Here is a 27,645-nt window from a genome sequence, read left to right on the forward strand (position 1 = left end):
CAAAAACTATGATTTTTACTAAATTAGAAAGTATTGATTTTTGTCCATTGTTGGTGCCTAATCTATGCTAGGTAGTCTTAGTTTACTGTTCCTATCATTCCTTTGAAATTTTGGAGTGTTTTTAATGCTGGAAGATGAGTTTCGGAACAAAATTCTTAATGTTGCTGCGTACTGTTCAGGTGGTCCATTGCTTGGTCGATTTTGGTCGATGAATGTTCAGGTCTCACTAGCTCCGAATATACGGGCAAGTTTGGGTTGTGAAATGTCCACATACTCAGGGTGCGAAGTTTCGCCAAAATTCGTAGGTTCATTGGCGAACCTAGGGAATTGGCGAATTTCACCAAAATTTTGTTGTATTATTTTTAATGTAATAAAATAATATATGTTTCATTTTTTCGGATTTATAAGTGCGGAAGACTTTCCTTTATTTATTTTAGGAAAGTGTTTTTTATATAGTCCCACATTGGAAACCGAGATGTTGGAATCCAAGTTAATTAATAGGAACTGCCTATTAACTTTGACTTATAATAATAAGACACGCCAATGGGTGTGCAGTGTAAGAGCGAGGACGGTGTACCGTCCAAGCGCTCACGCGCGGCATGGGCAGTGGGCATTTTTTGCTTTCTGGCGCACGCACTTAGGGCGATGGAAGTAGATCCATAAATGCCTATTCAATGGTTCAATCTGGACCGTTAGATCGTGCGGCCGAACGATCCGACGGCTCATATCTGAACGCAGGCATTTGCATCCCTACAGAGAGGTGCACCCTTACGAACAAAGTCATGAACTGTTCAGTAGAGGCACCTCAATGCCTATAAATAGCCTCTAGTTTCTTAATAGCAGAAGATACGAAAAATTCCGAAGTCTTCTCTGTTCTTGAGTTTTGTTTGGGCTTAGCAAAACTTGGGAGATACAACATCAAGTTGGGCTTCTTTGTATCCTGGGAGACGGTTCGCAGTACCTTATAGCACCTTGATGTGAGGGCGAATTACGTCTTAAGGAAAGTGACATTGTAACGCGCCTAGAAGTCCCTAACAACAGAGTATAGAAGTTAAAATCCCCTAACCGCAGGGTGTAAGTAGCCCTAATCAGTTTTTGTTCACCCCTGAAGTGCTTTAGAAAACCTAATTGCAGGGTGTTTTTGAGCCCTAATTTACTACTGGATTAAACCTAAATTATCCTCAAGACTATCCCTCAATTTGGGTGTTACATCAGGACTACCCGAGATGAATCACTAGTTTCCTGATTTCCACCTTAAGGATGAGGTGAAACTCAAGGGGAGGGGGTGGAGTTGATACTTGATAGGCCACTGGTTTCATGAGTCTACAATTGTGGTGCTAGGCATGCTGCAGGTTGGTTAGCCCAGCAGTTACAATAATCTAAATAAAGGAAATAAAGAGGTAATTACATATATGCAAATATGTGGAATAAGTGGGACAGGTGGTGGGCAATGAGTGGACAGGCCAATGGGATTCTGTTATGCAATTCAGATCTGAGGAGAAGCCGAGAGTGGGACGAACAAGGAAGAACTACATTTGCATCATTAAGCAACTTTTGCTTGTAACAGAGGATCTCAAGGAGTTCCAAGCCAAAGTTGTTGTCCATAAAATGACCATTTTGTCTTTTAAGATAAGATTTAGAGCAAATTGCACTAACATCCCAAAATAGATGCCTTAAAAGCACTGACACCCCACTTTATGCTTAAAAAGCATAGAGACCTTAAAATTGGATTTTCATTGGATATATTTGTCCAATTTGTCAGTGAAAACAGTTAAATCACTGTTTATTTTCAAAAATATCCGTATAATAAACAATGTCTGAAAAATTTTCAGTGACAAATTGAATAAATATATCTAATAAAAATTCACTTTTAGGGTCTCTATGTTTTTTAGACATAAAATGGGGTTTCAATGCTTTAAGACCACCATTTTTGGGTGCCAATGCAATTTGCTCTAAGATTTAAACAAATTGGTGGTTCTCACCGTCTTGACCTTTAACGAGTAAGAAATCCATTGGTTGGTATAATTCACAAGATTATTGAGGCATGATAGATACTTTTTTTTTATACCATATGCACTTGCAAATGTACTTGCTCCCCTCTTTTTTGTTCGTCTTTGATAGAAATTTTTCATACAAATTTTTGGGAAAGTATACTCTGTTTGCAAATGTACGTGTTGGACCTTATGATCAGGATTCAACTGATCCTAAGGACAGACCACCACCACCAACAACATTAGCAGTACGTGAGAGTCATGGAGGGGGAGGACGACCATCGAGATTCACAGGCGAGAGTCAATTTACCCACGCGAGAAATAGGATTCCAACCATAGCGGAGCTGCATCTCAAGGCAAAAAAAATCCGTTGACATATTCAAGGAAGGGGAAGGTCAGACAACATGAATATGGCACAAAGGACATGCCATCATATGGATCTTACCATTCGGCTGATGCGGAGACCTTGATGGGCTTTATGAGATTGACTAGCATAGATGATAACAGAGACTCCACCTCTAGAGGATCCGGATGGCATAGGCTCGCAGAGTCCTCATATGATATGAAGCTTATGGTTATAGACCTTATGGTGTCTCACATGGTTATCAGACTCAGAGTTAGCCACCAGTGGAGCCTTATGGTTATGGAGCTTATGGAGTTCCTCCCACTATCACCTATCAGAGTTAGCCACTGGAATCTTACTGTTATTATGGAGCTTATGGCATCCCTGCCCCTACTGACAACCAGATTGTTTCTTCATTTGTTAAGCAGATCATCCACTCTATACCACAACCACCACCAACCCTTCCATATGCAGTTGCGCCAGTTCTTTATCTGGATATTCCCATTTCTCACCATCAAGACATCATAGGCATGTAGATGAGGCCACATATAAAGCTGCAGTTGCCAACTACGTCAATAACTATATGGAGCAAACATCATGGGATGTGTATTGTCATTTGTATGAGGTGCATGGGGAAGAGGGAGACAGAATAAAGCAGACTCGTACTCAGTATTATTCTCGGTTCTTCTCATATATACTATATACTTGAATGTTACCTTTCCAATGGTTTTCTTGGTTAACTAGTAGGAAAATTAGTAGTTCCATTGTGTTTGCTATGCTTGAAATAGGTAGTATGCACGAATCCAAATCATTTTGAGTCTATATGAGGCTTGAAACTGAAGTTCAAAACTACAGGAAATAAAGCAAATATTTCAACCAAAATTTCGGTTGAAGCCAGAAAATTTTGCACTTTCCCCAGGTTGAAACTTTGGTTTTGACCGAAATTTATTCCTTGAGAACAATCACCACAAAACTGTGCAAGCAACCATCAGTTTCCCACAATATTTTAACCACATCAAAGGCCCCTACTGACCTCCACAATTCCCTTTCAACAAGATCCCACATCAAAGCTTATATTGTCCCTTCACTTGATCCCCCTTTCAGCCTCAGCCAACCCCATTAACCTTGATTCTTGCAAAAACCCTAACTTTCGCCCAACCCCCAAAGACAAAGAAACACACTTCCCACCATTAGAATGTAACCAGTTGATAACTTTAGGAAATATAGTTATTTTTAATGCTTTTCTCCTTTACATAGCTTGATTTATTAGTGATTTATCTAAATTTTTTTAGTGTCTGCTATTACTTTATTGCGGTATAGTGGGTGCTAGTATCTTCAGTTTAGTTTCGCAGTTCTTTTACTTTGTTTCTTTAGGAAGTTTTCTTTAATTGACTGATGGAATTGTTCAATCTTGATTTCCTTGGCCTTTTAGGAAGTGAAGCAATATGCTGGAAGAAGAAATGGCAAGAGATGTGAGAAGTAGGCAGAGGTCAGAAAAATCAAGTTTGCTGCAGCAAAGCTACAAACATTGGTCCAGTGTAATTTCTGGAGAATTGGCTGATTCAGGCAGACATGGCACATATTAAATGATATCATTGAAAGTGATCAGCTGATTGTACAACCCCTTTTTGCTAACTACCCGAAGGACTCTGCCATTAATTTCAAAGACAAGTGTCAAATCCCTCATCTTGCTTTTACCCTGGTATATTAAAAGGAAAGAAATGAAAGATGAAGAAAAGTGACAGCACTAAGAAGAAAAAAATACACAAAAGTAGAGAAACATAGTGAGGGGGACTATTCAGCCAAAGAAGGAACAGCTGGAGAGGACTAGAGAAGCATGAAGACATCTGGCTCTCCAAACTTGCTCCGATTTTTCAATTCTCCCCTCCTCCTAGATCGACATTCCCTCCATTGTGTCCACTCCCATCACGACTCGATCCCAACCCAAGCCCTATTTTCTCCCTCCAAACCCTATAAATCTTGATCCGCATAACCCTCCAAACCCTAACCCTAACCTTAACCTGGAATATGGAATTAAGAACAATTTAATTCAGATTTCTTAGAACCTAGTCCTACACCCTAAGCCAAACCTGGTACTCCCATCCGAAAAAGCATAAAAATCCTAACAGTCTTGGCCGAAGGCTCTGTGAACCCTAGTAACCTCGCTAATCATTTATTTGATCTTGGTTTCTTGGCGCCGATAACTTGAGGGTCATCAGAGTGGTATACTGGTATCAGAGCCATAGATGAGTCAGTAGTAACCAGAGCTTGAAAGAACATGCAGAAGACCCTAGTAGATGTTTCAACACAAGTACAAGGTCTGACAGCTAGGATTTTTCAGAATCTTTAGATAGAGCAACGCCACTCGAAAGAAGAATTCCCAAATAGTCATTCCCCCTCGTGGAGAGACTAGTGGAAACCCCAGGCATAGGGAAGATGCTAAGATGCCTACACTGGAATTTCTATGGGTAGTTACAAGGAAAAAAGAGAGAGAAATGATCACACTAGAGAATCCAGGCATGAGAACCCAATATATGACAGGTATGAAGGGGAAGAAAGGCCACAGAGAGAACCCCCATCATCATACACCACACACCTTAGAAGAGCACATTACGGCCTACTTTGTTGGTGGATATGACCAGAGGAGATACAATAACCAAGTTCCAAACCACAGGAGGAACCCACCACCCAACCCTACTCTGTATGACACCCACCATGCCCTTGATCTCGAAGAGCTTCTTGGAGGAATCAAAGTAGGCAAGATCAAACCAAGGCAGGTTAACCCAGTGAAACAAAAGGGAAAAAAGGCAAGAGATGGTAAACAGCTGTCCATGGAAACATGATCAAGATAACCATACCAACAAAAGCTATGGAGAATGCCCCAGAAGCATGGCTGCTGATCTTGAGCATGAGCATACTGAATTTGTCATGCCACCATGGTTCTTTGAAGAGAAAGCTCCTACAGTTGAAGACTTCATTCCTATTGTTCGTACATTGCCTGAGTTTTGTCTAGGACTAGTCCAAGCCACTCTACACACATGCCCCCCCCCCCCCCCACCCCCAACCAAAAAAGAGAAAATACTACCAAGTTTGACCGATTTTTTGATGGGAAAAGTTGATGCAGGTCAAGAAAACAAACCCAAGAAGAGTTCTAAGGCCGGAAGAAGGTCCTGGCTTGCTGCCCAGTAGCATAAGAAGCATAGCTCAAAATCAGGGGTACTTTAGTAGTTTTGGCAGTCCTATTCAAGCCCAGCTGGGCATAACTATAATTAGGAGTTTATTAGGAGTGCAAATCTGTTCTTAAATTATTATTTGAATCAGTCAAGGTTGAGATAAGTAAGAGTCCTATTTATAGTCTGTTTTGCTGTTAAGTACTGTAAGGAGTTCAATTATGTTTTAAACTTATTATTCAAGTATATCTAGGTTGTGATAAAAGTGTTCTAAGGTTAGAAGTAGATGTGCTAATTAAAGTACAAGTCCTATTTAGGTTAGAACTCCTATTTGAATTCTATTTGGAGTCGTCATTAAATGTTATAAATACACAGCCTGTGCTTATAACAAAAGCATATTTGATGAATAAAATTATTGAGAGTTTTGTTGCAAGGACAGATCAAGGTGTTGAGCAAGGAACGAAATTTCGCCCGGTTTGCCCGGTTCGCTACCCAGTGAACCGGGCGAAAGGGCAAAATATTGCTGAGATTTTGGCGATATTTCGCCCCAAGTTCGCTATCAAAACAAATATATGTGAGTTTTAATAACCGACAGGTTAAAGTAAAGTTTTAATAACTGACAGTTTCTGCAAAACGTCAAGCATCAGGTTTAAAATATATATATAAAATAATATTCGATAACTCAATTAGTCAAAATTTATACTCATGTTCACGTTTAGGTTTTTTGTTTTTTGTTTTTTTTTAAAACAATTCCATGGTTATATAAGAGCCACGTGTGTGGACATGTGGTTCAAATTCCAAAAACGTAACTCAAAAAATATCAAAATAAATTTAATAATTCATCTTCTTCTCCATCTTCTTCTGTTCGTCACTTTTAATTTCAGAAGGTTGTTCTTTGCCATCACCGGAAAGGCAGAAAGTTTAGTTTCAGATCAACAACAAGCTCAACACGTGCGACGGCAAGATCAAAAGAGAAGTATTTTTCTGTTCGACGGTGATTATAGCCAATTATTCGTAAGTTCGACCATTTTTTGAGGATTGCCAGCGATATTCCGGCGATAAATCATTAAATATTGCCAGTTCGGCAATAAACAGGTGAGATAGCACCGATTTCTCAGAGATATCTCGCATATGTCGTTTTGCCCCCTGGTTTCTCAATAGCGCCGATTTCTGGCGTTTCGGCGATATGTTGTTCCATGGTGTCGAGCATCAATGGTTTCACACTGAAGGAATTATCCTTCGGCAGACTGCTGGTTTGCCTTCACTCCATCCATCCATCTCCATGTAATCCCCTCCATATTTGGTAAGTAACCATTCACTTCATCCCAATCATCTTCTACCATCTTACACTCCTGTTTTTACTTTCTAATCCCTTCTGCCTTCCTTTTCTTCCCCCAAACCCCATTTTCCGTATCCCCAAACCCTAATTTCTATATATCACAGACCCACCATCAGAATTTCCCCTTCTAGATCCATATTCCCTCCATTCCCCTCACCACTCGAACCCCAGCCCTGTTTTCCCCCTCCAAACCCCAAAAACCTTGATCCCAAAACCATCCAAACCCTAATCCTAACCTGAAATTTGAAATTAAGAACAATTCAGTTCAGAGTTCTTAAACCGTAGACCTACACCCTAAGCCACAACTGGTACTCCCATCCAAGAAGCCTTACAAATCCTAACAGCCTCGGCCAAAGGTTGTGTCAACCCTAGTAATCATGCAGATCATCTATTTGACCTTAGTTTTTTGGCCCTCATTCACTTGAGGCTGCATCACTGGGTTTTGGAAACAGATACATAGAAGATGGGGTAGGAGCTGAAATGTTATTAGTCAGAGACCAAGAAAAATGTATATGTCTTTGAGAACCATAAGTTTTAATAATGGTAAGTTTACCTCTTCTGTCTTCTCTTTTTAATATTAAAAGAAACAGCATTGGACAGTTTGTTAAAGGTCATTCCTACTGTATATGATTAGACAGTGCTGAGAATGTGTGGTGACCATGCAAATGCACTATACCAGCAAAAGCATGAAACCATTAATAGACAATGACTAACCGATTTTGGATCAATCGACATTCCTGAAAGTGTTGCTCCCACTATCTTAAAAAACACCTGAAAATCATGAATTATTAATCAGTATGACAGAAACAGTAAATGCATAAATGCGATATCCTTGCATGGAGTATTCAACAATTAGATATGAACAGTTAACCATCAACATGTTATCACAAACATGAACAAAACAACAAACTCAGCCTTTCCCCCAACTTAATGGGATCAGATAAATCAAGTTAGGGAAAACTAAGTTCTAACAAATGATAAAAGAATATCACAAATGAAAGATGGAAGTAAATTGAAGACGATAGATAGTAAAAGGAAAGAAACGTAGCCCAGCAACTGAAGATAATCTCAGCTAAATGGGTTCTGCTACATGGATCCTCGCCCTTCAATAGGCTCTATCCGAAGTTGTAACTTGGTACAATATCTAGAGTATGAATGTCCTGCTTCACCATTCTTCAACAATCATTCTAGGCCTGCTCTTAGCTCTCTCAGGTCCTTCAATAGAAATATACCACCCCGAATTGGGACATCCCTAGGAGACATAGAATACATCCATGCAACCTTAAACAACTCTTTCAAAGCCTATTATTGATCGGGGCAACCCCCAACTCCCCCTCTAATACGTTTGATTTAGATTATTTTGATTGATTTGCGGGACAGCCAAATGGCTTTCAAAGCCAGACAACAGAGGTTTTTAAAAGGGGCTATTAAGATGATGAAATGCAAATGGAAGTGTATGTTATGCAAGGCAAGGTTGTCAAAGTTTCCTTGTCGCCTTGGCCCATTTTTGGGTCAAGGCAATTTGGTGTTGCCTTGTTGCCTTGCTTGGTGTCGCATTGGTTTTCGTTGCCCTCCATCACCTAGGATCACCTTGAAAACAATGATGCAAGGAGATCCTTTGCTTCATCTAGAAAGATAACCAGATGAACCTTCAGCTGTGGACCTGAAGCACCTGACCAGGGATCTATTGTTTGAAGTCCATCTCCCCCACCCCCCCCCCCCTCTTTTCATTTTGAACCTGTGGTCACTTAGGTGGGGTAAAAATTCGTTCCTGGTGACCTGAAATTCAGGTCGTGATCCCTGGCCCAGCTCCAATTTCATAAATTGTATAAAGGCGTCAATTTGGCTCCGGAATAGAACCATCCTATTATTAAATGAGAAGGTTCCAAGCGCTGGTTTCAAGATCGCTTGGTAAATGGGATGGGACTGGATGGTTCAAGGGTTGGTTGATACTTAAAAAGCATTCTGATTTGGTATAAGATGAATTGTAAATGTCAAATTGGGCTTGATTGGTAATTGTAAATTTTAAACCTGAAGTTTGATTATTTTGTGCTTGAAACATATATGTAAGTAATTGTATAATAGGAATCTACACAGATTTGGCTGTTTAGAACATGAGCACTTGAAACTACAAAGAAACCAGACTGTCCAATTACTAAAAGGGAATGGATCCTAGTTAAAGGACCTTTTACAAAATGGAGCGACCCTCTTGGGATTTTAACTGATTAGGAACCGCCCCCAATCACCCACAACCACCCCACCAGGCACCCTTGTGTGTGTTCCTCTCTATTATTATTATTATTATTATTATTATTATTTTCGGAGGGGGGGGTGACATAACCCTGGATTACAGGTCCAGTAGCAGGATCTTTTCTAAGAAAGCAGAAGGCAAAGTAGGTTCAATTCCTTGTTGTTTGGGGTCAAATCTCGAAGGACATCAGCAATTCTAGGCTTGTAACCCAGCTGTCTAGGTCTGGAATTAGTGGATCGCAATTAATCTCTTCAAGTATCCTCACTATAAGTCAATTAGGGTTTGAATATTTGCTGTCCAGCCCTAGTAAATATTGAACAGCAGCAAAATCTTTATTCAAAACACCAGTAGGAAACCACCTGCGGGAAAGCTGAATGGAATCTCAACTCCTAAGTATAGGGTAGGTCTAGAGTTAATTGGGTTAAGAATTAGGCTTCAGCCAGCTCAGGAATTGATCTGAATTCTAAATGAAAGTTTCTGTTTTCAAGAGGACAGTCATTGTAGAATTTTTGTAAACTAGGTTTTTGTACTTTTAGGGTTTCTGAAATCCTAGGGGTTAGGATTAGGGTAGGGATGGCGGCCAAAGCTAGAGGGGGTGTGAAGGCTGCTAGTCCTAGTCTCCTAGAAGGGTTTATGTTATGTGCCTAGTTTAGGCTTTGGGCTAAGGATTGAGGAGATATATGGCTTTTAAAGATATGGTTTTAGGTTTTTATAAAGAAGTGCAGGAAAATTCTGCAACTTCAAAGGATGGTCTGTAATTGGGTTTAAAGTAAGAGAAGGTAAGGAAGAGGGATGCGATCCTAGAGGTAGGAGATAGGAAGCAAGGATACGGGTTTTCTAGGGGGAGGGAGGGACTGGTGCGTAGGGAAGAAGAGGGAGTTAAGGTTGCAATGGGGGTAGGGAAGGGAAAGGGATGGGGTAAGGTTTTAACTAACTTGGAGTGGGAGGGGCTGGATGTGTTGTTGCTGGTCTTCATGAAGCTTCAACGCTGTTTTAGAATTACATCAAAGTTTCTCAATCTCTGAAACACAAGTCATGGGCTAGCTTCCCACAACTTCAAGTCTCTAATTTCTTATTAATTCTCCAAGATTTGCATACAATGAGGTGGGGGCTTTATTTAGCCTTACACCTGAGGCAAACAAACTAAGAATCGACCTAGGAAACTTAACCGGACTCAAACTAGGGAATCCACTTTGGATTGGGTTTCCTTTACAGCTCAACAACTTAAAACAAACTAGGAGGAGTTTCCTAGAGATCTCCTAATCTAAGGTTACTTGCAGAAATAAGTAACCAACTCCCAAAAGGAATCCAAATTAAATAAGTACCTCAGGAGTTTCATCTTTCCAAATCCATCCTCACTCACATCTGACTAGATGCAATACTATTTCTTTCACCATAAACCATGCATGCAGCCCTCTACATCATTCCCGTAAAATGTGATGCCATAGTAAGAAGAGTAACTTAGAGGAATCTGAAAAACAAGATAGAAATTAAACAAAGAAAAACAAAAGCTGAGAAAGTGAAACTGTAATAAACAAAACAAGGAATTAAATTAGTTGTTTTGTTCAGAATTGGAAGCTTAACCTTGTTGGGAGACACATACAAGTAGAACTTGCTGGAAAGATTGACCCTGCAGCTAAATGGTTGACATAAACATTGAGCTGTGCTTATAGGGATTAAACCCCAACAGAAACCATTCAAGACCCGAACGTGGAGCTAAGGAAATGCAAGTTCCTGTACTCCTGCCCATTCTGTAGCTAATACAGGACTGTGGCATGAGGTATAAGCAGAATCACTGAATAACACAAACACAGTCTCGTTACTCTGTCCATCATCTGAATATCCTGATTCACTGGAATATATAACAACACATAAATGATCAGTTTGCAACTGAAAAATAACTAACAGCAAAAAGAAAAGAGTACTCAATGACATTTTACCAGAATGATAGTTGTCATTGGCTCCTAGCATGGTCTTCTCATTTCCCAGCATTGTAGGATTCGCCATTCTGCATAAAAATATGCTAATGCTTGTCCAGACATGTAAGACTGAATTCTTGCAGTTAAAATTCCATTAGATGCCCACATTATGGTCTTTTTTCCATCACAAAGTGAAGACAGTGGGGATTTATGACAAACAAAATGGGATGGACTACCATTTACACATGAATAGAAAAGTGAAATCATTTCTTAGGAGGGTAATTTAGCCCACTCCCTCGAACCATCTTACACTCTTCTTTGAATTCCACACCAACTGAAACCCTCCAAAGCATAGCAAGCTTCAATGCCTACCAAAGTGGCATTCCCATTGACTCTCACAGTCTGCTTGACCCGAATGCAAGGTTCAGTACAAGCCAGTCCTACTGAACCTCTATTCTTAATTTTCTAACAACGATCACTTACTTTGACCCAGAGATCTATTTTCTCCTCATGATTTTCTCAAGGACGAGAAACTGATACTACAAGTTATTTTTGCACTTGGAAGAGCATCAGAAAATCACTGAAATATATCATTCCTTCTCTTCAGTGTGTACAGCAGTAGCACCATTCCACCTTCTGGCAGTTTCTCATCCCCAATCCAAAACCTGAGAATTTCCCAAACCAGCTCCACCATTCCAACCTCTTCCCCCCCCCCCCCCCCCCAAAAAAAACAAAAAGAAAAGAAAAGGGAAGACAACTCGGTAGTTTCCCAGACCCACCACAATCTTTAGTTATGTAAAACACCAATAAAATCATAAAAATGAATGATTTGGGTGATTGGAGGACCTGCATGTATCTTTATGCAATTTGTAGAGGGTAGATAAGTGGAGTTGCAGTGAAAGATGTTCAGAGGACAAGAAGCCATATTTAGATTATCCAGATGGAAGAGGGTGGGTAGCAACAGGAATAAAAACAAACACACACGCGCATAAAAGGGTACAATTGGGGGTGACAAATACTGGGGGGGGGGGAGAATGGAGGGGTAAGGTTTGGGAGGTTGAGTTTGGAGCGAGTAGCAGAGGGCAGGGGCAGTGAAGGAGTTTGAGAAGAAGATGGGGGCTATGGTGCACAGTATGGCACAGCAAAGAACAGGGTGCATTGGTGAGTAGCACAAGGAGGTGGAGGCTGGAGAGGTACTGGGCCACCATTGCAGGGTGGGAGGAGGTAAGAACTGCAAGGTGATTGACAGAAGTTGCAGAAGAAGGTATGGTTGGAATCTCAACGAGGGAAGAATCTAGAAAATAGTATTACCATATAAGTGTTAAGTAATATTAAATACCCCTCAATCCAAGAAAGAAACTAGATGTTGGCATCAATTACCCTAAGCTTAACAACGTAAAACGAGGAATATGCAAGCAGTTCAGGCATAACACACAATATCTAATCTATTATTTCCAAAAATTGACAAGAAATTTCAAATAGGACATTATTGTTTAGGTTGGCTAGAACCACAAGTAGGAATCAAGTGAAAATTTTCACCTTTCTGAATGATAAGCGGTCACAAAGAGAGCAGTCCTGAGGAATTAAATTCTAATGCCAAAGCTACAATAGTTCAGAACCAATAAAATTTAGCACCATAAGTAAGGCTTCCAAGAGTGCACTTTTGAACCAATAAAATTTAGCACCATAACTACAATATTGAACTTTAGATGACTTCAAGAGTGCACTTTTGCACCCACGATATGAGATGCATTTCAAGATACATTCTTCAGAATTTGAAACATCAAATATCAAAAGAATGAATAAAAGATTAAATCCCCAGACACATTGAGGAGTGTGCTTGAGTGATGGGCTGAGCCAGTCCTGAAGTTCAGAGGTGCACACCATGAACTTTGAACTGCCCTATGCATGAGATGCATGCCTCATTGACCATTAATTTCACTGGTCAAATCAATTCCAAGGAAATTTTGGTTGATCACATAAGATGAGAAGTTAAAAACAACTAATTTAGAACCTATATTCATATTGAAGAATGAAATAGTTTAGAGGAATATTTATGCATGCATAGCATCTGGTACATATCCAGACTCATATAAATGCCCATACAATCTTCCCAATTCCTCATAAATACAATCACATTCAGCATGGTTTCGATCTGCTGTCACAAACACATGCACACCACTCTTCAGCTCAACCCAGCTGCACCCTGGTGTCTTCCTGACATTTCTTTCTCTCATCTTGTCTCTAATGTCTGATACATCCTCATACCAGCCTATGGTTCCATAGATATTGGACATCAGCACATAGCTCCCGCAGTGCTCTGGCTCCAGCTCTAACAACTTTTGCAACGCAAACTCAGCCAGTTTTTTGTTGCCATGGAGCCGACATGAAGCTAGAAATGCCCTCCAGACTACTGGGTTGGGTTCAATTGGCATCCCCAAGGCCAACTCATAAGCTTCATTGAGCCGCCCAGCTCGACCCAGCATGTCAACCACACAGGCATAATGTTCAACGGTAGGAACTACGCCATGATGCTCCTCCATGTGAGATAGGATATTGCATCCTTCGTCTACTAGGCCTACATGACTGCATGCAGATAGGACAGAAACGAAGGAGACTTCGTCTGGCTTCACACTGGACTCACCCATGTGCAAGAATACATTTAAAGCTTCATCACCAAACCCATGCAAGCCATAACCCATGATCATGATGTTCCATGATGCAACATCCTTCTTATTCATCTTGTCAAAAAAAACACAGGCATCCCTCAAGCTCCCACATTTCGTGTACATGTCTAGGACTGCATTGTCAATGTACACATCAAAAATGTCCTCCCCATAGTTATCTTTTGTCAGCCCATTTACAATCATGTACCCATGAATCTCCCGACCACGCATCAATGCAGCCAAATTGGAGCAAGCAGGAAGGACAGAAGTGATTGTGATGGTATCGGGCCGAACCCCAACTTTTTGCATTTTATCAAAAAGCCAGAGGGTCTTATCATGATCACCACACAGCTCATGAACTGAAATGATCGAGTTCCAGGAGAATACATCCCTCTCAACCATCGTCTCAAAAACTAGAAGTGCTTCTGAAATGCATTTACATTTTCCATACATGTCAATCAATGAGTTTTCCACTACAATCTCTGATTCACAGCCAATTTTCACTGCATATCCATGAACAGCTCTCCCATTGGCAAGATCACCAATCATGGCAAATACTGATAATATCCCAGTGAGTGTGAAATTACTGTGCATAAACCCCTCTTTCCCCATCCTCTCAAAAACTTGCAAAGCCAAGTTGACCTCCCCAATCTGAGAATACCCAATTAACATTGAATTCCATAACACAATATCTCTTTCAGTCAATTCTTCGAACAGTTGTTGGGCTTCCTGAACGAAATTAAATTTCAAATAGACATTGATCAGGGCACTGCAAACAAAATCATTGCTTTCTAGTCCAACCTTGAATAAGCCACAATGAATCTTCTTTACTTCCACAACCTCCGAGAGGTCAGAACAAGCCTTGATGAGACAAGGGAACGTGTAATTGTCAGGGACTACACCTTCCAGCCTCATTCTCTCGTAAAATTCAAATGCACTTCGAGAATGCCCATTAGTAACGAACCCAGAAATGATGGCATTCCAAGCAAAGATATTCTGATCATGGGCCCCATTAAAGATGGAAAGTGCATCATCCAGTTGATTGCATTTGGAATACATATTAATCAAGCTAGTGACAGAGAAGGGGGAGCTTAGCAAACCGGTTACAACTAAACATGAATGGATTTCTTTTCCTTTAGTAAGGTTATTGTTGAGGGCACAGGATTGAAGGTAGGTAACGTAACGGCTTAGATTTGAGAGAGATTCCTTTGCTGCTAACATGGCTGTTGAAAAAGAAAAGTTACGTAGGCGAGGAGCTTTCTTAGCTAACCTACTGGGAAGGAGGATGAAGATCATTATTGGCATAATGCCAAACTGAATCACTTTCAGGGGAAGAAAACGGGTGCCTTTTCAGATCTCCAATTCAAATAGGCCCTTGAAGAAAGTCCAAATTCTTTCTCTGACCACCTGATGATGTACCTAAGAACGATCACTGGTTCTGCTTCTGATTCAAACAAGAGAAGCAGAAATCTGTTGGGATTTGTCTCTCTAACTAGGCTTCTTAAGTCACACCAATGTTGTTTCCTCACAAGTTCAGAAATCCTGGATCGAATAAACCCATTCGAATCAAGATATTTTTCGCTCAAGTTTGAATAACAGAATCTTCTTGGAATCGTGGGACAACAATCGAGCAAAGAAGCTCTAACTATAGAAGCTCTAGCTATAGAATATTTAGACCGATAACGAAATGAAAAACTCATGGAATGCCAAATGAAATGAAGGTGAAATCTAAACGGAAAAGGAACACAGAAGACACAAATGTCAGACCTAAGATTTCCAAGCTAGTCAGGAGAGGCTAATCAACACAAAGCCCAGGTACCTACAAGGTGTAACTCACCTGAAAACCGAAGATTTTCCAACTCAGATTTCGTTAGGCATGTTATAGGGACTGAGATTGCAGCAAGAATCTTCCAAAAGCCTTTTCAACCTCCAATGAATTCCGACTCCAACGAACATCAAATCCTTCCTCAGGTAAGCATTGAAAAATTGCAGCTTTGTAGCAGTAGAATTCCAGCGGCATTGAGGATTAGAAGCTGAGATTTTACCCGTCTCTCGGCCCAAATTCGTATTCAATTTACATCCATCTGAATTGAATTGAATTGGCCTTTACGGCTCGAACCAAATTCGTATTCAATTTACATCCATCTGAATTGAATTGAATTGGCCTTTACGGCTTTACCCAGAAAGAGGGAAAAACCGGAGAGAGCTGGCCAACGGAGTTAAGCTTCTACCTGTGCATAAGAATCCCACGTTCGATCAGATTTTTATCATCTCCACTTCTAACTTCTAACATGTACAAGCCTCCGGATGAAACTCATATCGAAAAAAACAGAATTAGGGTTTTAAAATTTGAAACCCGATACCCAAATGTCTTCCGACGCTGATAAGCTGAGTCAATTCATCCAAAAAATCTATTGGATTTCATTAATAAAATATGGCCGGTTTCCACTCTTTAAGTTATAATATCATCTTCCTCATTTTAAGCACAAAGTCTTTTTTTTTTTTTTTTTTTTATTGCTTAAAGTATTACATCATGAATATCAAGTTTGAAGTACTGTTTTACCATACTCAAACGCATTAGGTAAACTGCAGTGTTTTCAATTTCGGTACCATATATATCTGATATGGAGAGTTTATGATCAAACCGGGTTCATACCTGGTCCGACCCTCGACCCCGATCGAGACGGAGAAAACCGAATCGCTCCCGAGCGAACCGGATCCGGAAGATGACTTGCTGAAGAAGAAAGCTTATTCGGCTGCAAGCGTGCCCTAATCTTACTTATGGATTAGGGTAATCACCCTGATGACGGCAGACTCAAATTGACGGATAATCATTATCGAAAGGATAACCATCGCATAATCTAAAGGTTATCTCAGGAGTCCTCTACTAGCCCAAACTAGTAGAAGTCTATCGCTCAACGGATCTCACTGATGAGATCCAACGACTACCCGAAGAAGGCTCAAGTGCATCCAACGAAGGAGATTCGAAGGTACACTCTATATAAACCTCACTACCATATAAGGTGAGGGACGGATCAATCGATCAAAAAGAATACTATCTGAGACTCAGGTTCGGATACATACCGATAGACCTAAACTATTGGCGATCTCGCTATCTAGATCACCTTTCCCGCTTCTTCATTCATTAGCTCGTGCTTCTAGCGAGCCGTTTGTGATTAAGTTCATCAACCGACTTAGCCTTCGGAGGTGGACTCCCGACCCCGGCGGTCGGGCCACATCTAACGCTTTCGTTTTGCAGGACATCACGTGGAGATCCAAGGGCTGAGCAGATTTTGGACGCATCATTTGGCGCCGTCTGTGGGAAAGACTTGAAAATCCATGGTGACTAGATCAGCAGCCGCTGCACAACGCAATTCCGGTGTTCAGATACTTGGAGTGAATAATCCAGATATTCCCCAGGAAAGCCAAAATCCTATCGAAGTGGATGATGGCCAAGGAGGACGTAATCCTCCTCCTGATACAATCCAAGATCAATTGGATCAGGTAAAGATTCAACTCTTGGAGGTGAGCCAAGCACTCCGCATGCTCACCGGACGAGTGGTTTTAACCACAAGAGCCCGATCAACGCGATTCAGGGAGACGTGCATTGCCACGTGACCAGAGAATGGCTGAAGACCGGAATGTTGATCAGAATTTCCGTGAAGGAGACCGAGGACTTCGGAGGATCGATGATTAACCGAGGTGAGGCGATCGGTTCGACAGACCGCAAGAAAGTACAACTGATTCAAATACAAGGTTGGATACAGGGGTAAGAACTCACTCACCCACTGTCAGAAGAATTGTTCGTGATGATCGAGCAGTTCGTGACGAGAGGAACGCTCGGGAAGGACGGGTTGTTCGTGATGATCGAGTAGCATGGGATGATCGTGTTAATCGAGGTCGTGATCATATTGCTGAAGATCACCCGACCCAGATTGGTCAAGAATTGGCCAACATCAATGAGAAGTTAGGGCGATTGGCTAAGGGAAGAATAATCGAGGATATTTACTCAGTCATTCGGAAGACTCCTTTTGTTGAGCCAATTGCGGGATATCGGTTTCCCCATAACTTCCGTTTGCCTACCTTCTCAACATTCGATGGCTCCGGAGATCCAACAGCTCACATCGGCTATTACCAACGAGACCATGGCGGTTTCGGGTAATTCGATGAAATTTTATGCGGGGTTTTTGGTTCATCTCTAATCGGAGCGGCACAAAAGTGGTTTTCTAACCTCCCTCTCGGAAGGATCGTAAACTTTGACGAATTGGCGTGCCAATTCATAGGGCGATTCCAGAGTGGGATACAAGTCAAGAAAACGGAAGAAACCTTGTTTACTGTCAAACAAGGAAAGAACGAATCGATTAGAGAGTTTCTGAAAAGATTCAACAAAGTGACGATGGAGATAGAAAACTTGGATGAACAAGTAGCCAGAACCGCTCTATTCACAGGACTCACTAATTGGAAACTCCTGGAGTTATTACTACGGGATATACCCACGACTTATGCTTGAGTTGGTACGAGAGATGCCGAAGCGAGGTTGAAGTCATGGAGATTCTAGATGCGCGCCAAGGAGATAATAAAGTCTCCAATAAGGAACAAAAGACTCCTGAGCAGAAGCAGAAGCCAAGGAAGAATGTTCGTGATCGGGTTGGAAAATCCCAACCTTGGCGCCAAAGATCCCCCGGTAGAAGTGAGTACACTCCATTGAATGCTCCTCGGGCTGATATTTTGAATATCCTCAAAAGAAAAAATATTTTAAAGTGGCCGCCTAAAATTCTTTTGAAACCCGGAGAGCAACGGGATCGGGAAAAGTATTGCCGATTCCACAAGGACTATGGTCATTATACTAATGACTTGCCGTCATCCGAAGCGCGTATATTGAGAGATTGATATCTCAGGGACATCTGTCCGGTTTGTTAGCGGGGAGAAGGGAGGAGCCACGTGGGCCACGTGCGGCTGCTCCAAAGAGGGATCGTTCGGTTAGTTCAGAACGATCGAGGGAGGCCTCGAAGTCTAAAAAAGGCAAGGAGGTGATTGAAGCTGCTACTCGGTCACCGATCCTTACCATCTTCGGGGGACCAGAGCCCGAATCATTCCGGAGTCTGAAAACAAAATCCAAATTTGTTGGAGCCGGAGAGGCGCAGAAGCGGAAGAAGCTGAATGGTGAAGATTCTATCACCTTTAGCGAAGAAACGAAAGAGACGTTTGTTTACCTCATGATGATGCTATAATCATCAAGGTAGAGATTGCACGGCGGGAAGTGCATAGAGTTTTGATTGATACGGTGGTCTCAGCAGCTGACCTAATTTCCTACGAAGTGTATCAAAAATTGAAGGTGGATCAAGACTTGATGAAACCTTCATCTACACACCTATATGGCTTTGCAGGGTCATCTACAGTAGCGGAAGGATCGGTTCAGTTGGATTTATCCATTGGAAGTTTTCCTAAAGAAACAACTGTCCGAATCAATTTTTTGGTGGTTCGAGAACTACCAGCCTATAATATGATTCTCGGGCGACCATCTTTATCCAAGATAGGTGCTATTGTTTCGACAAAACACACGAAGATAAAATTCCCGACTGATATGGGAATTGGTCAAGTCTCCTCTGACCAGAAGATCTCTCGGCAATGTTATGTTGCCTATTTAAAAGACAAGGAGGGTCCGAGGAAGGTAACTGCCCTCCCCATAGAAGTTCGAGATGATCGGGAAGAGACAGAGATGCAAAGGCCCGAACCAGTGGAGAAACTGAAGCAAATCCAGCTGTGTACCGAAGATGAGAAAAAGATTACTTATATCGGGTCTCGAGCAATTGGAAGAGTTTAAAGATGAGTTGAAGTTATTTCTTCAACGAATAAAGATGTATTCGCATGGTCTGCATTGAGGACATGCCTTGGATCGATCGGACCATTGCAGAGCACAAACTCGGATAGACCCTAAGGCGAAACCGGTGATACGAAAAAGAAGAAATTTCTCTATTGAAAAGTATGAAGCCGTTCGGAGCGAAGTTGAAAAACTTAAGAATTCTGGTTTCATAGAACCAATCAAGTGCCCAACTTGGTTGGCCAACGTGGTGATGGTGAAAAAGGCGAATGGGAAGTGGAGGATGTGTACAGACTACACAGATCTAAACAAAGCTTGCTCGAAAGATTGCTACCCGCCCTCGGATTGACCTCTTGATAGATGCGATTGCAGGATATGAAACTTTAAGTTTCATGGATGCCTACTCGGGGTATAATCGGATCCTTATGAATAAGGAGGATGAGAAGTATACGGCTTTCATGACTGATCGTGAGAGCTATTATTACAAGGTCATGCCTTTTGGCCTGAAAAATGCAGGAGCAACATATCAGAGGGCCGTCAACAAGATTTTCAAAGAGTTGATAGGAAAGAATGTTGAAGCGTATGTTGACGATATGCTAGTGAAAAGCTTTACAAAAGCAAATCACATTGCAGATTTGACTCGAGGTTTTCTCGATGATCGAGGAAGCATCAAATGAAGTTAAACCCCGAGAAAAATGTGCCTTTGGAGTCTCCTCGGGCAAATTTTTGGGTTTCATGGTATCACAGAGGGGAATTGAGGCTAATCCTGCCAAAATACTAGCTCTAATTGATATGGAGGCTCCCAAAACCGTTCGGGATGTACAATGTTTGACAGGGAGAGTTGATGCCTTAAATCGATTTATCTCCAAGTCTGGAGAAAAATATTTGCCTTTCTTTAAGGCACTTAAAGACTTGAAGGGCGATAAGGAAGCAAAGTGGACTGAAGAGTGTCGAGAAAGCTTTTGAGGAATTAAAAGAAGCACTTGGACAACCACCGATCCTCGTCCAGGCCGAGAGAAGGGGGAAATATTACAGCTATATCTAGCGACATCCCTTTCGGCGGTCGGTGCGGTACTTGTTCGGGAGAAAGATAAGAAACAATGGCCGATTTACTATGTAAGCCACGTGTTGCTAGATGCGGAGACGAGATATTCGCAGATTGAGAAGGAGCTCTCGGCTCTCATGATGGCCGCCGGGAAGCTAAGGCCATATTTTCAGGCTCATCCAATTGAGGTATTTACAACTTTTCCTCTTAGTAAAGTTCTTAACAAACTTGATTTGTCCGGAAGGATGGTGTCCTGGTCGGTTGAGCTAAGTGAGTTCCAAGTGAGTTTTAAGCCCGTGAACCGCAATCAAGGCTCGGGCATTAGCCGACTTTGTAGTAGAAACTATTGCACCAGTGGAACCCACCATTGAGGATCCCATTATACCAACCACTTGGGAGGTATATGTGGATGGTTCGAGTAATAAAGATGGAGCAGGCGCTGGAATTCTATTAAAAAGTCCAGCAGGATTTATTATTCGATATGCTTTGAGATTCGCATTTGATGCAAGTAATAACGAAGCGGAATATGAGGCCCCGATAGCGGGACTTTGGTTGTCAAAGGCATTAGCTATTGCAGATGTTACTATTTATAGTGACTCTCGAGCTTATAGTCAACCAAGTCCGGGGGGAGTATGGCATTAAGGAACCACGCTTGCAAAAATATCAGGAGATAGTGCAGGCATTTCAGAACTAATTCCGGAATTTGAAGATATCTCAGATTTCGATGAATGAAAATTCAGTGGCAGATAAGCTATCCCGACTAGCCAATGCCAAGGAAAAGAATCTAGACCCTTCGGTCTACATTGAAGAGATAACTTTTCCAAGTTATCATGAGAAAGAAATTTCTTATATTGAAGCGAACGTTGCTTTGGATGGATCCAATAATCGAATATCTAAGGGATGACAAATTACCCGAGGATCCAGTAGAGGCAAGGTTGATCAAGATTCGATCAACTAAATTTGTCATTCAGAATGGGAGACTATACAAAAGATCTTATGCTGGACCCCTTATGAGATGTATAGGCCCCGAAGGAGCAAAATCAGCTTTGGCTGAAGTTTATGAAGGAATTTGTGGAGCTCACATGGGTGGCCGAGCCCTGGCCCACAAAATTCTAAGACTTGGGTTATACTGGCCTAAGGTCCAAGAGGCTGCTATGGACTACGTTCGTCGATGTAGTAACTGTCAAATTCATGCAACAAGATGTCGAAGCGACCGTGGAAACTATGACTTCAATTCTAAATCCCATTCCCTTTGCAATGTGGGGAATTGATATCATGGGCAAATTCACCAAGGCATCAAAGCGGACGGGAATATCTCGATAGTAGCAATTGATTACTTCACAAAATGGGTAGAAGCCGATTACCTGGCGACAATTACTGAGAAAAAGTGGAGAAATTTGTGCTTGAATCAATCATATATCGCTTTGGGATTCCAAAGATTATTGTCACTGACCATGGTACTCGGTTCAACTGTCCACAATTTGAGCAATTACGTGGAACATATATGATCGAACATCGTATGTCCTCGGTGGCATACCCCCAAAGCAATGGCCGGGTAGAGGTTACTAACCGAACGCTCTTCGGAAGGAATAAAGAGAAGACTCGAAGCCGACAAAGCTTCTTGGGTCGAAGAACTACATAATGTCTTGTGGGCTTATAGAACTATGGTTCGAACACCTACGGGAGAAACTCCATTCAGGTTGGCATATGGATCCGAAGCATTGGCACCAGTGGAGATAATGGCGGGGACATTACGGGATCGTGAGTTCGAGGAAAAAGCAAATGAACAAGGATTGCTTGATAGTCTTGATTTGTTGGACGAAGTTCGGGCAAAGGCAATAGCACGAACTCAACATTATCAATTATCAAAGAAGGATAGCGTCTCATTATAATACTCGAGTGAAGAATCGTCGGTACTTAGCCGGAGATCTGGTGTTGAGAAACACCCTAGCTTCCGACCCGCGTCACCAAAGAAAGTTGGACCCTTCCTGGGAAGGACCTTATATGGTTGTGAAACCGGTCGGTTCAGGAGCTTACAGGCTGAAGAACATCGATTCCCAGAAAGAGTTGGATCGTTCGTGGAATGCTAGGCATCTCAAAAAGTTTTATCCTTGAGGATGATTTCAATTTGGTTCGCGATGTAATCATTTTCAACTCAATCAATGCAATTTTTGGCTTTCAACAAACTATCTTTTGATTGGGGGGCATCATACACCACATTCAAGAACAAGATCCAACTATAAGGCATCGGATGAAAATTCGTATGGGTCCTTCAACACTTCAACACTTATGGAAATTTTTCGAACTTTCTTAAGTCGGGGCATCGGATGAAAATCCGAGTGAGTTCCTTTTGCAAGGCGTCGGTTTGAAACCCGAGTGAGTTCCTTTGAGACTTATTGAATTTTTGAATTATCCTTAAGTAAAGGCATCGGTTTAAAACCCGAGTGAGTTCCTTCTCAGACTTATTGTATTTCTCCGGAAATCCTTAAGTAAAGGCATCGGTTTAAAACCCGAGTGAGTTCCTTCTCAGACTTATTGTATTTCTCCAGAAATCCTTAAGTAAAGGCATCGGTTTAAAACTCGAGTGAGTTCCTTCTCAGACTTATTGTATTTCTTCGGAAATCCTTAAGTAAAGGCATCGGTTTAAAACCCGAGTGAGTTCCTTCTCAGACTTATTGTATTTCTCCGGAAATCCTTAAGTAAAGGCATTGTTTCAGACAACTAAGACCTAATACAATGGCGATTCAAGTGGCTAGCAAAGTTCAAGATAAAGTAATTTCTTATTTCTTCAAAAGATCCAAAGAGGCCAATATCAAAACAATTACAAGAGCTGGATACAATCTTCGATCAAAGAAGAAAGTCATTACAGGTGACTGTTAACAAGTTATACAAGATCGACGCGACTTTGCTAGAACAAAAATATGAGTCAACCATTGGTGGGGATACAAGGAAAAGAAAAGAAGAAATGAGGATTACAAAAATATTTCGGTATGCATAAAATCCTCCGCAATTTCATACTCTTTGTCCAGCTTGTCCAGGAGAAGAATGGTCCTCGACCAAACTCGCATTCAGCACAAGCTCGTCATAATTGACTTCTTCCAGCGGAGAATAAACAGGAGAATCTTCCAGATATTGCATAATATCTGGATCGGAAGGTGGAGGATCAATCTTATCCTTGGTCCAGTCGGGAGGAGGAATACCCAGGTCGGTAAATACTTCAGGATGGCAAACAACACTGTAGGGAGTCGTATCAAAATGAGGATCTTTCCTTAATATTGATTCCCATACTTCGTTCTCACCATCCCGGTACGCCTGCAAGTTATAAGCATTCAGCATATCAACAAAGGGCTTACTGTGTAAATACTTGAAGACACAGGCTCTGCGAACATCGGTTGGAAGGGATTCGGGCAAAGGAACGACAGCTTGCCTTTCGGTAACGTTTCGATCCTTTGGCTCTTGACTTTCCAACTGTTCGCTCCAATCGCCGGATCTTCTCCCTGGCATCATCCAAGTCCGACCGAAGACGACCAATCATCGAATTTTTTTCTCCTGCCACCTCCCAAGCTAGATTCCGAAGGCAAGCAATCTCAACATCTTTAGCTTTAGAGATTTCCCGAAGCCTAGAAACTTCATTGCTCAACCTATCGAGTCTAGTAACTTGCTTCCACTTGGTTGTGGAAGTTACAAAGAAGACTCCTGCAAACAACTTCCGAGTTAGCGAGGAGCAGAAAAAGTAATTTTTCAAAATCGAGAGGATAATGAAGAAAGACTTACATCACCAGTGACTTCGTAAAGACTTCATCCGGAAGTTTGGAAAGAAGCTGCGCTCTCGAAGTCATTCGAGCAGCAAGTACACCATTCCAACGCTCTCATCAAACTCGTTTGACACTAATTCAAGCGAAGGATGAGAAGGATGAACTACACCAAGAGAAGGATGAGCTTCATCACTTGTCACCCGACAGCGCTTCCTAGTGGCAAAATCCTCCAACTCAGGAGAGGAGGAGGATGCCAAACAAGCACTAGAGTTAGAAATAGGAGCGGCACCTGCTGGGATCACACCTTCATCAGACGCCAACATAGTTGCCTCAGATGCCCGAAGAGTCTCCTTCGGGAGTGCACCAACAAAGCTCACCAACAGGCTCACCAGCAGAGCGCCAAGCAGCACCATCGGCAACGGAGTGATCAAGATCTTCCCGGGAAAGACGAGCGATCACTTCGGGCAAAGAAGGCGCAGGGACGGCATCAATAGAAACTGCGGGGAATCGACTTGAAGATTCACCGCCAAAGAATCGCCTTACGCTTGGAGGATTCACTAGCTGAAACCACCGCACTGGCCCCAACCACCACCGACGGAACGCTTTTCTTGCAAGATTTAGCTCGATAAAGTTCAGAGTTGATCTTGGGAGCCACTATGCAAAACAACAAAAAAAACCAGCCGTATCGATCTGAAAATAAACGACAAAGACAGGGGGAAACCCTAGTTTTCTACAACTTCGACAAACCAACAAACTAAACCCCAAGTATAACTACTGTGCGGTTTACTCTGGGGGGAAGTGGGGAAAGAGATGAGTAATCAAAAAACTCACTTGTTCGGAATCGGATAGAGCTGTCGTTGGAGTACGAGGAATACGGAAGCAGGCCGAAGGACGAAAGGTCGCTTTGGCACTTTAGTAAATCTATCTTGCAGAAGACAGGATAGATGGAGAGTACCCACGAAGGCTTTAAATAGCCTAAGGTATAAGACGACGGTTGAAGGCTAAGGACAACCGACGACCCGAGATCGAAATGACGCTTCGAAATCCGCAAAAAGCAAGATCAACGGTCGAAGGGATGCCACATGGAAACATGTGGAAGCGAGCACCGATGCAGGAGATACCTCCAATCGTCGCAGTGCCATTAAAATAATGGATGTATTTCCGATTCATTGGAAACAATGAATGGTATACAAAAGCAGAAAACGTTTGAACTTCGCAGAAGGGAAACGTGCGAACTTTGCAATAAATGAAGTAGTGGGGAAGATTAATGCATCTTCCCGAAACGCATCTTCACAATATTTCTACAAGATTATTATTCGGCAAGGAATGAAAAGTTAAGTGATAAGTTTTATCATTAATACTTTGATATTCAAGGCAAGATTTCGGCAGGAGACGGGGAAATTTAGAGGCCAACATGAAAAAAGAAATGTCTATTCATTAAATTGAGGGTAAATCTTTACAAAAGAACAACTCCCTAAGCCTTTTCTTCATTGTTGCCCGAGGGACCCTGGTCGGGAGGACTTTTCTCAGGACCATGAGAAGAGCCTTCCTCAAGAGTGGCATCGGCTGAATCCTCTACAGCAACAACTTGAGACTCGACTTGTGATTTCTCCTCTGGAAGTGCCGGCTCGTCATTCAGGTATGCCTCATATTGAGGGTCAGCTGGAAAAGGATCATTTTCTCCCTGAGCCCAGTTCGGGAGATCCATACCAACTTTCCCGAAGACCTCTTGGTGGCATACCTCAAGAAAAGGAGCAGTGTCGAAGTCAGGGATCGTTCCAAGGATTTGCTCCCAAACGTCATTCCGCCCCCATGCGATAAGCTTGAATGTTGTAGAAACCTAGCAACTCGGAGAAAGGTACGCTGTTCGGGTATTTCCGAATGCACTCCTTCCGAAGCTCTGGCTTTATATGCTCAGGCTTGCTAGGGATCGCCAACTTCAGATGTTCTTCGAGCTCCCTACTTTTGATTTCAAGGCTGTCACCAAACAACGTGGCAGCTGCCTTTTGCTTCCTGGCCTCGCGCTCGGCAGCAGTGACACGAATTTTCGAAGCTTCAAGGGCTTCCTTGAGGGAGATCACTTCTTCCTCATGCTTTTTCTGCAGCTCCACGGTAGCTGCAACAGCTGGTCTATTTCGGAATTGGCCTTGGCCAATTTCTTTTCACAAGTTTGCAAAGCAAGGAGCTGGTGCGACCAACCCGGCTCAATGCTTCCATGTGTTGATAAAAGCTCAACACAAAGCATTCCCGGGAAGACGGAAGATATCGAAGAAGTCATAAGAAATTATGAAAACATAAGTAAGCAAGAAGACCGGTACCTTGTAGATTGACTAACAAGGGAAGTGTCATCCAGGGCTTCAAACTCCTTGCGATCAGAAGGAGCAAGACTGAGGGAGCTCCATTATGCAGCTTTCTCGGGATCCCGAGTAACCCTGTCGGTCATCTTCGTGGTCCATTGGGGGATGAAGACCTCCTCACCATCCGTCGAAGCTTTGGATTTTTTATTGGAGGGAGCATCAATTGTGTCATGCCTCCTCTTGGTTCGGGCGGAGGAAGAGACATTAGCCCTCTCCACCATTGGTTTCTTCCCTTTACCCGAAGCATCAACTACAGCCCGATATTCCCGATACCCCTATAAGAGGGGTCGGGAGAGGGAAGAGAAGCCTCTTGATCTACGGTCAAGACCCCGGGCGATCGTTGCTCGGCTGTCACAACGGCCCTAGCGGCCTTCACCCGCAGCTTTCGGGGTTCGTTCCGGGGAGGCACCGCAAAGAAGACGGACAAGAATCGGAATTCAAAACATATCACTTCAGTCAAATCAAAGGATGATGGTTAGAAGCTCACAATGAGCCAAGCCCCAAGATCTTGAAGGATGGAGTTATACTCCACTTCATATCCATGTATCTCTTGATACCATGGAATGGATTTGATCTTCCCGATGGCCGCCTCGTCTTCTCTCGGATAAGGGAAGGCCCCGGTTACTCTCGGACGAAGAAGTAAACCTCCTCCAGGTGGTTGGGAAGTTAAGATCTGATGGAGGCGCTCGACGTAAAAAGTATCGTTCGCGCCATCTTTTGTGGTTAGAAGGGCAAGTTCCTTTGACAAGGATGCTGCCCCTCCAATCAAGTTCAGCCTTATTGCGTTTGGAAAGAAAGACCCATCCGGGAGGATGGGAGATAGAAAGAACATGAAAATGTACAAAAAGAGAAAGAGATGGCGTAATGCCAAGCTCTAAACACAAACCCAAGAAGCCGACGATGAGTCGCCAGCTATTGGGGAGGAGCATTCCGGGACAAATGTTCCAGTGATTCAAAATTGCGGAGAACAAAGGATTAAAAAAGGGAA

The 27,645-nt window shown here is 42.3% G+C and overlaps 1 protein-coding gene and 1 pseudogene across 4 annotated transcripts in view; both read right to left on the reverse strand.

Annotated features, from left to right (window-relative positions):
* The window catches only part of LOC149018881 (putative DNA helicase MCM9), a 32,648-nt gene extending 20,934 nt beyond the window's left edge, over positions 1–11,714 (reverse strand). For 2 of the 4 annotated variants that reach the window (XM_089153009.1, XM_089153010.1), the window contains exons 1-4: positions 11,035–11,714; positions 10,679–10,946; positions 10,420–10,565; positions 7,558–7,614 (exon numbers count right to left, since the gene is read on the reverse strand). In XM_089153009.1, the coding sequence (XP_089009135.1) occupies positions 7,558–7,578 (21 nt within the window). In that variant the 5' untranslated portion in view covers positions 7,579–7,614; positions 10,420–10,565; positions 10,679–10,946; positions 11,035–11,714. The other 2 variants (XM_089153007.1, XM_089153008.1) reach the window with 2 other exon arrangements.
* Positions 11,715–11,746: 32 nt separating this feature from the next.
* On the reverse strand, positions 11,747–16,085 carry LOC149018883 (pentatricopeptide repeat-containing protein At3g14730 pseudogene; annotated as a pseudogene).
* Between the last annotated feature and the right edge of the window lie 11,560 nt (positions 16,086–27,645).

Source organism: Hakea prostrata, chromosome 4 (genome assembly GCF_041222555.1).
Source record: "Hakea prostrata isolate BN-2017 chromosome 4, UWA_Hpros_2, whole genome shotgun sequence".
In the NCBI taxonomy this organism is placed as follows: domain Eukaryota; kingdom Viridiplantae; phylum Streptophyta; class Magnoliopsida; order Proteales; family Proteaceae; genus Hakea; species Hakea prostrata.